Source organism: Labeo rohita, unplaced genomic scaffold (genome assembly GCF_022985175.1).
Source record: "Labeo rohita strain BAU-BD-2019 unplaced genomic scaffold, IGBB_LRoh.1.0 scaffold_105, whole genome shotgun sequence".
Taxonomy (NCBI): domain Eukaryota; kingdom Metazoa; phylum Chordata; class Actinopteri; order Cypriniformes; family Cyprinidae; genus Labeo; species Labeo rohita.
In genome coordinates this window covers 23,973-33,645 of record NW_026127175.1, presented here as the reverse complement: position 1 = coordinate 33,645, position 9,673 = coordinate 23,973, and the positions used below count along the sequence as shown (strand labels likewise).

Below are 9,673 nucleotides of genomic sequence, written 5' to 3'. Positions count from 1 at the left end.
AATTAAATGCACAGCTAAAAAAAAACATATGAGAACAGTATGATTATTGAACATAATCAAAATAGTTTAACATGCTTTCTTCATTTAACTACGTATCTCCTGTGATTATGTGTGTTTATTCACTTCCCTGTGGTTTGCATTTATTTAATCTAAAATTCAGTAAAAACAATGAAATATCATGTCATTTAAAAGAAGTGTTTTCTGTGTCTGAAGTCAGTCTTTCTCTGAAGTCAGTGTCAAATATTATAGGTTAGAGGTGCTTAGCTGTGGATGATACAACAAGAATCTTAGGCAATGTATGTGATTTTACATCTGCTAATTGTAATTATGTGTCACTACACCACAAATGTAAAGGTCTGATTCATTTAAAAATTTTATTGAAAATAAATCTTAAAGCTTAGGAAAATTTTTGATTGCTTTTTAGATTTTTTTATTGTTTTTTTTATTAACCTGTACCTTCACATCAAAATGCCAAGGTAGCTCACAAACCATGTAACAAACAAGCACCAAAATGTTTTAAGTTGAAAGTATACAGATTCCCTAATCATTATTATCACCACAAAATAATTTGCTCATACTGTATTTATACTGTATTTTACCCGCACACATACTCACATACATAAAGAAATATACTGCACTGCAAATCTCAATTGCTTGATTTCTTATTTCATCTCTAAATCTAAAGTAATCTATCATCCAGCTCTAAACTGTTAATTGCAACTATAAGGCATGAAGATGTTATAACTATTAATATTCTGAATTTCGAATTTCTGAAAAGCTGCTTTGAAACCAGTTTGTGAAACGTGCTGTAGAAAGAAAATTGTAGAAAAAGGTATTTAAATGTTTAAATGATTTTTTTAAACTAAACTTAATTACCAATACTTAAAGTACTTTTTCTAAACTCTTAACACAGCAACACACTTTCATCACACAAATAGCCAAATAGTTCATTTTGTGGCCAAAACCACATTTTGTTAAATAAAGACACTCTATGTGTTTCAAAATGTTGAATACCCTTTTCTACACATACTAACTCTATCAAAACACAGCAAACCTGATTCAAAATTGAGTTATTCAGTCAAAACATTACCACTAGTTTCTATCCAAAAGAAACATATAATCAATCACATAGTGACTGTCAAAATACTAACAGTTGATGGCTTTACAAAAACTGCATTGCTTGTCATGTTTCAGTCCGACCGGCAAAGAATAGACAATATAATTTTTTTTTTTTTTTTTTTGTAATTTAGCCTTTACTTTACCTTCAACTGAAACCCATTTAACATTTTTAAGTGTTGAATGTCTTTGTTCTTGGCAACATACTATCTAAAACTGAATGAGTCATTACTTTATAGAATATACAATAGAAAAAATAGGGTCCCCTATGCAGAAATTCAATTGGAACCTTGATTGAAATTGCTTTCAAGTGGGTGATGCCAGTGATCAAAAAAAAAAAAAAAACTCTTATAAACCTTCATTTCGTCTCTGAAATGATTTATGTATTTATTTGTGTTTTTTATTTTTTTAATTTGATTTTTTTTGGAACAACGTATGCTGTAAAATATGCTGTAGATCTGGTTGTGTCAGTGTTACTGAATGTTTTTTTTTTAACCTGAATGAATCTGCCGTTAAATCACAGGACTGATAAAGCCGGTTCAGTGTCAAACCTGCTGCACCTGATTTACATTTAATTAAATGCACAGCTGAAAAAACACGTGAGAACAGGATGATTATTGAGCATAGTCACGATACTTTAACATGCTTTAATTTTTTAATCTCAAGGCTACAAGTCCATCTCCAGAGATCTTAATGTTCCTGTGTCCACTGTGCACAATATCATCAAGAGGTTTTACAGCCCATGGCGCTGTAGCTAACCTCCCTGGACGTGGACAGAAGAGCAAAATTAATGAAAAATTACAACGAAGGATCGTTCGAATGGTGGATAAAGAACCCCGATTAACTTCCAAATAAATTCAAACTGATCTGAGGACGCAGGGTACAACAGTGTCAGCTCACACTATCCATCGCCATCTGAATGAAAAGGGACACTATGGTAGGAGACACAGGAGGACACCATTGCTGACACAAAGGCATAAAAAGCAAGACTGGAGTTTGCCAAAACTTATGACAAAGCCACATTCCTTCTGGGAGAATGTACTGTGGACAGATGAGACAAAAGTAGAGCTTTTTGGTAAAGGACATCAAAGAGCACAGTCCTTACAGTCAAACATGGTGGAGGTTCAAAGATGTTTTGGGGTTGCTTTGCTGCTTCTGGCATTGGATGCCTTGGCTGTATGAACGGTGTCAAGAAATCTGATGATTACCAAAGAATTTTGGGGCGCAACGTAGTGGCCAGTGTCAGAAAGCTGCGTCTCCACCAGAGGTCATGGGTCTTCCAGCAGGACAATGACCCAAACCATACTTCAAAAAGTACTCAGAAATGTTTACAAACAAAGCACTGGAGAGTTCTGACATGGCCAGCAATGAGTCCAGATCTGAATCCCATAGAACACCTGTGGAGAAATCTCAAAACAGCAGTTGGGAGAAGGCATCCTTCTAATTCCTTGCAAAAGAAGAGTGGTCCAAAATTCCAGTATAGAGGTGTACAGGTTTTCTGCGGGTCTTTTTTTTTTTAAGTCTTAAAAAGTCTTAAATCGCTTTTCCGTAAATTAAGGCCTTGAAATCGCCGTGTTTATGCCGCACGGTCTGGGTCACCTGTTGGGCATCGACGTCCATGATGTGGGAGGATATCCAGAGGTCAGTTCTTATAACAACAGAAGACGGAGAGATTTACTGAAACAAGAAGTTCTCTTATTTTTTTTTAATAATGTTATTATGTTAGCAGTTAGAGAGCCGTAAAAGTGTCCAAAATCTCAAGCAATATTGGCAGTTATGTCATTGTGTCACTGCACCATAATTTTATTACAGATGTTATTTAGACTTTTTGAAGATAAATCTTAACACTTCTCAAAGTACATAAATAAATAACTTTTTTTATTGTATGTTTTTATATATTATGTAGTTTTAGCATTTATTTCTATATTTTTTCACAATAAACACCAGAATGTGAATTAAAACCAAAATTATTCAGATTCCATAATTCCCAGTGTCATCACAAAAATGGGACAAAAGTAAATGTTGCATTAGCAATTATATCCAACTACATTATATTAACATTTATTCAATTTGTAACATTTGTAACAATTTTCTTTACCAATTTGTAACATTTTAAAATAATGATGAAACATTGTGTTGTTTTTGTAATGTTTAAATATATATTTTAATTACATTTAGTTATGTTGTTTCACTTTTCAAAGTAAAAATAAAACAAAAATACTAGGCAGTGGTGTGGGTGTCTCTATTGTAAAGGACGAAATGAGTTAATTACGTGTCCCGTACTGTCTGATTAAAACCAAATGTCCTTAAGATGTTTCTGTGTTTGTGGTGATTCAGGGCACCGAGCGCGTTGACGAGCCGGGGCTGAAGAGTCTGCGGATGGGCCGTGTGGTGCAGGAGCGCATGGTCCTCACGGTGGAGCCGGGAATCTATTTCATCAACCACCTGTTGGATGAAGCGCTCAACTCACAGAAGCAGTGCGGCTTCATCAACAACGACGTCCTGGCGCGCTTCCGCGGCTTCGGCGGGGTCAGAACACCTCACGCTTATTACAAACTAACTAATTACATATTTTAATAGATACGCTTGATACACATCATCAATCCATGACTACTGCCAACTTTTCTTTTACATCATATCATTTTTGCTGGTAATTTTGGTGATCATTTATCTTTTAATTTTTAACCACAAGCCCTAAAGGATTTTTTCATGCTGATATTATTAATATGTATTTCCAAACACTCAGATTTCTATGAATATTGCTCGTCATGTGTGTCTGTCTCTCAGGTGCGTATTGAGGATGATATCGCTGTGACGGCTGACGGCGTGGAGCTGCTGACCTGCGTTCCTCGAACCGTGGAGGAAATCGAGGCCTTCATGGCGGATGAAACATCCAAACCCTTCAGTCCCATCAGCAGCCAGAAACTCTGAAGAGATGATGATGAAGATGATGATGAAGATGATGATGATGATGATGATAAAGACAACGCTCCCTCTCTTCAACAGAGTATCTATGATATTTCACACTATAAAGGGAAATCAGTCAAATGTCAGCTCGTTTGATTACCCTGAGGAAAATCAGTATTACAAATTAATTACAGGATCATTTATGCTTTTATGTAGCAGCCGTGGAACAATTTTGTTTGATATTCTTGATATTCTTAATAAATGCAGCTCTGAACTTTGTTTAGCCTGAATTAAAAGAACTTTATTCATTCGTATAATCTTCTGTATACTTTGTGCAAGTTTGTAAGGCAAAGCAATGCTTATTTTTAATAAAGCTCTGATTTTTCTAGCATCATTTAGAATCATGTGTGAAATCTCATTTACTCTTTCAGAAAATGCTGTTTAAATAGCATATAATTTTTTTTTTTTTTTTTTGGTCAAATTAGAATTTGAGGAATAGCAGTAAACTGAGACAGGAAGAGAAAAAAATCAATGCCAAAAATCCTGACTCAAAATTTGAGTGTATGAATAAAACGCTGTTACAAGACAATTCCATTTAGTTTTTTATCTTAAAGTGTTGCATGATTTGAGCTCAGCCTGGAATGATTGAAACAATACTAAAATGCAATCTTTGCAAATAGTTTTGTAGATTCTCATCGTTCCTCATTTCAGTAGATACCAGCTGTACTTGTTTGCACACTGCATACGTGTAAAACAATGTGAGTGTTACAGCACTAAAATAGCTGTTGAGTGGTTTGTCTCCTCTTAAATGAACCTATTTCCAGTAAATCACAAGGACACAGAGAGTTTGCTCAATCCTCATGTGGGTGCAGCGCTCTAATGTCAGTGCTGTAGAAACAAGTTTGCATTCTAAATTGAAAAACAGAATCACAGTTGTGATTCTGCTCTTATAAACCTTCATTTTGTCTCTGAAATGATGTATTTATTTATTTTGATTTATGTATTTATTTATTTTTTTTATTTATTTGTTTATTTATTTATTTTTGAACAACGCTGCTTTTACAAGACACTCAGACACTCCTAGGAACAAAATGCTGTAGATCTGTTGTGTCAGAGTTACTGAATGGTTTTCGTTTTAATATTTAATATTTAAAAGTTTTTTTTTTTTTACCTGAATGAATCTGCCGTTAAATCACAGGACTGATAAAGCCGGTTCAGTGTCAAACCTGCCGCACCAGATTTACATTTAATTAAATACACAGCTGAAAAACACATGAGAACAGGATGATTATTGAACATAATCAAAATAGTTTAACATGCTTTCTTCATGTCAGTACGTATCTTCTGTGATTATGTGTGTTTGTTCACTTCGCTGTGGTTTGGGGACAAATTAAAATAGTTTTTGTCACGGCAGTCGATATAGTAAATTCATTAGGACACCCTTAAGTGCTTTTCTCACCACAGGTCACTGTCTTTTTAACTCAAATTCAGTTTAATCCATGCTTCACACAATAAATCACAAGGATACAGTGAGTTTGCTCAATCGTCATGTGGGTGCAGCGCTCTAATGTCAGTGCTGTAGAAACAAGTTGGCATTCTTAATTGTGCTCACCTCATAGCAACATGTTTATTTGCTAGAGAAATGAGTGGAGAAAAGAAAACTGTTGAAAAAAATTAAAGATGGACTACTGAAGATACAAGGTTCATGTACATGCCAGAGTTGGAATTCAACATCTAAGTCTATGACTCATTACACTCGTGCATGCTATGGACAGCTGCTGGGGTGCCTTTCCTGAAGGCAACTGTGGTCACAATTTCAGTTTTTGTCAAACAAAAATTAGTTGATTAGAACTAAAGACAGAGGAGAAAAATTCAGTGGGAGAAATCCTGACTCTAAACATGACTGTATAATGAAATGCTGTGTTACAGTTTAAAAGGACATTTTGAGTTCTACCCTAAAGCATTACACGATTTGAGCTAAAGAAAAAAAGTACTGTTACTGACAGATTGTATTGCTGTTTTGAAATGTTAATGAAGTGTAATCCTGGCCAATAATGTTTTTGGAGATTTTCATCATCACCTATTCCAGTATACTAGCTTCACCTGTTTAATCCCTATTGCTAAAATTAAACACAAAAAAGACATTTTAGTAATTTGAGCTCTTAATTAAGTTGAGAAAAAAAAACAAAAAAAAAAAACATTTTAGTCATTTCAGTTCTTTGTGCAGTTTCTTTTGTTGGAGTAACACTATCCATGCAAAAACGTCAACCTGTAAGAACATTTTACATGCAGAATTTGTTCATTTGCACAGTCTCAGAAAATAATAATAAGGCATATATTTTTTTAATATTAAATATAGATTAATTTAGTTGATCCAATGCTTCAAATATTTAACTGGGTAAAGTGAAATTACGACTGGAAAATAATTCATTTGTCTAGAAGCGTGAAAAATCCAAAAGAATATTTAATTTTTGTAACATCTTGAATCAAATTCTATTTTCTTATTCTATTTAAGACAATGATCTGCTTTGAAACACACGAAATGCCATCTGATTTTGGTGTCAGAGTTATGTGGCCAAACCAGACGGACACTTTTTTTTTTTTTTAATCTGGATACTATATCAAATATGGGCTGCCTGAACAAAAGTTCCTGTCATCTTCTGCATGGGTTGTGCAATCACAAGGGTTTATAAGCGTGTGGTGGTTAACAGAAGGGCTTAAACAGGACCTTCACAACCTTTAAACAGGATCTCACACACCAGCACTGACTAGAAATGGCAGGACAAAGGGGGATACACTTAGTCAGAAACATGTATGGAAGTAAAGATGTTACAGGTTGGACTGAGGAAGAAAAAGAAAAATTCAAAGAGGGTGTGCTTAGAGAAGAAGCAGATGTTCTCTTCAAAATGTTTACACCAGATTATCCATCTAGGATGACTAATCTAACCAGTCTGATCTTCAGACCCACTTCAGATCCTGCCTTGTGGATGGCACTCATTGAAGAGTATGAAGATCTCACTGCTCAGCAGATTGGTTACAGACAGGTTCAAGATGGAGTCCAAGAAGATGCAGGCCAAGATAAGCCACTGATTCATATCACGGGTGATCCAAAGGAGTTGCGAGATTTTTGTAAAAACTTTAGAGGAAATCTGAATTCCTTCAAAGTTCAGCATCTGGAAGAAAGTTTACAAAAACTTAAACTAAAATGAACACAATGACAATAAAAAAAATGGCTACCAAGAACACAAGGTAAGCAAATATTATACATGGTTCAAAATGTCACAAATCAATTAGTATATAGTATATCATCAATTAATAATATTCATAAAAGCGATTTGAGAGGTGTTTGATTGGTTTATCTGTTTGTTACTTGTTTACTTCACAAAATGCAGGAAATGTTTTGTTGTTCATGTTGAATTAATTGTGTTAAACTGATTCATGTTTACTTTAGACATATGAGAGCATGAATATAACAGCAGTTTATTTGTTTTGTCTCTTCCACAGAGATCATGTTTTCACCTGACTGATGGAAGCTCACGAAGACTTCAAGATCTCCAGCTTTAGACCTGATTTAAAGCAAGCCAGATATGAATTTCTTGTATTTCTGTTCTCTGTCACATTCAGGCCAGACAACTGTGATTATATCTGACACACAGTTGTTACACTTTTTATTATAGTTTGTATCTCTCTGGGTGTTAATAAATAGTACCAAAAAAAAAGAATCTAATTTTGGAAAAATGGAATCTGATTTTTTTTTTAATCTAAAAATCTAATCTACATTTTCAGCTAACATCACAGCTGTTATTACACTGTTAATACTTTAACCTTTCATGGCATGACCTTCATTGAACTCTTATAATGTGTGTTTGTGTGGTTTTGTGTTCATCTGTTTAATCACTTAAAAAAATACATAAATAAATAAAAGCCACTTTGGTTATTTGAGTTCTTTATGCAGTTTTCTTTGTTAGGGTAACACATTTCATGTGCAAACAAAAAAATCAAATTGTAAGAATGCAGAATTTGAGCAGAATTTGCACAAAGTCTCACAAAAGTGAGATTTTTGTAACATGTGGAACAGAACAGCATGAGCATTTATAATGAACATAGATTTCTTTAGTTGAACCAATGTTCAGAATGGTTAATTTGGAAACTGAAATTTCATTTTGTAACATTCACTTTGGAATCAAATTCTATTTTCGAATACTATTTAGGACGTCACATCAAAAATCCGTCCTACAGAGACACACCATTAAATCCATTAGACAGCGCCCTCTTCTGGACTGAGTTCGTCATGAGACCTTGCTCAGATAGTTGTGTATTAGAATACATGGTAAAAGTTAAACAAGAAAAATCGTTCATGATTTGAAAATGATTGAAAAAATAATACCTGTACCATATTCCACGTTTAAACTAGACAGCAGAGACTCGAGACCTTTTGTATCAACACTGTTATTGCAAACAGACATTATTATTATTATTATTATTATTATTTAATGTTTTATTTTAATCAGGTTAGTTTTATTGTGCTCAGTTCAGACCCAATAAATAGTACAAAAATATCATAGGATTAGATTTTAGTGTGTGTAGATTTTAGTGAGTATTGGAAGTGTTGTGGATTGTTTCAGTAACACAGTTCACTCAGTGTTGGTGTTCATAGTCTCACGAGTCGTCAGCTGTCAGCAGGGAAACGGTCACTTCATCAGTTTGGTGGTACTGAGGGTTTTGCTGCTTGAAACTTGATTCTGCTCTTATAAACCTTCATTTCTTCTCTGAAATAATTCTCAGAGACGGACACGCCTGGGTACAATATGCATCTGGTTGTGTCAGCATTAGTGAATGGGTTTTGTTTTGTTTTTTACTTGAATGAATCTGCCGTTAAACCACAGGAATGATAAAGCCGCACCAGATTTACATTTAATTAAATGCACAGCTAAAAAAAAACATATGAGAACAGTATGATTATTGAACATAATCAAAATAGTTTAACATGCTTTCTTCATTTAACTACGTATCATAAAGGGAAATCAGTCAAATGACAGCTGTTGTTTATTTGATATCCCTGATGTAAATCAGTATTGCAGATGAATTACAACATCATTTATGCTTTCATGTAGCAGCCGTTTATGTGCTTGTGATATTCTTAATAAAAGCAGCTCTGAATTTTGTTTAGAATTTACTCGGTTCATTTGCATTATATTCTGTAAACTTTTTTGCAAGTTTGTAATACAATGCAATGCTTATTTTTAATAAAGGTCTAATTTTTCTAGCATCATTTCAAATCGTGGGTGAAATGTTATTTACTTATTCAGAAAATTCTGTCGTTTAAGTCCTGTTTGAGTGTTTATTTTTTTAATTTTCAGAGTTTAATATTTTTAATTAAAGCAGCTCTGAACTTTATTTAACCTGCATTATAAGAACTTTCCCTAGAATATTAGAGTATTTCCTAAGATCAATCAAAAAATGGATTTGCAAAACAGAAAAGTTCAAGTTCTTTAAAGTATATTAATTTATGCACTCAATACTTCATCGGCAGCACAAATTACAGCAAATTACTTGCTCCTAGCACAAATTACAGCATCAGTAAAGTGTGACATGTAAGCGATCAGCCTGTGGCACTGCTGAGGCACTATTGAGCCTTCAGATCGTCTGT

At 34.0% G+C, this 9,673-nt stretch overlaps 1 protein-coding gene across 1 annotated transcript; it reads left to right on the top strand.

The window, feature by feature from the left end:
- The first annotated feature begins 2,690 nt into the window (after window positions 1–2,690).
- On the top strand, window positions 2,691–4,424 carry LOC127157351 (xaa-Pro dipeptidase). Its single transcript, XM_051100587.1, has 3 exons — window positions 2,691–2,757; window positions 3,454–3,645; window positions 3,904–4,424. Exons 1-3 carry the CDS (start codon window positions 2,695–2,697, stop codon window positions 4,045–4,047), a joined length of 399 nt encoding a protein of 132 aa, XP_050956544.1. The 5' UTR covers window positions 2,691–2,694; the 3' UTR covers window positions 4,048–4,424.
- The last annotated feature ends 5,249 nt before the right edge of the window (window positions 4,425–9,673 follow it).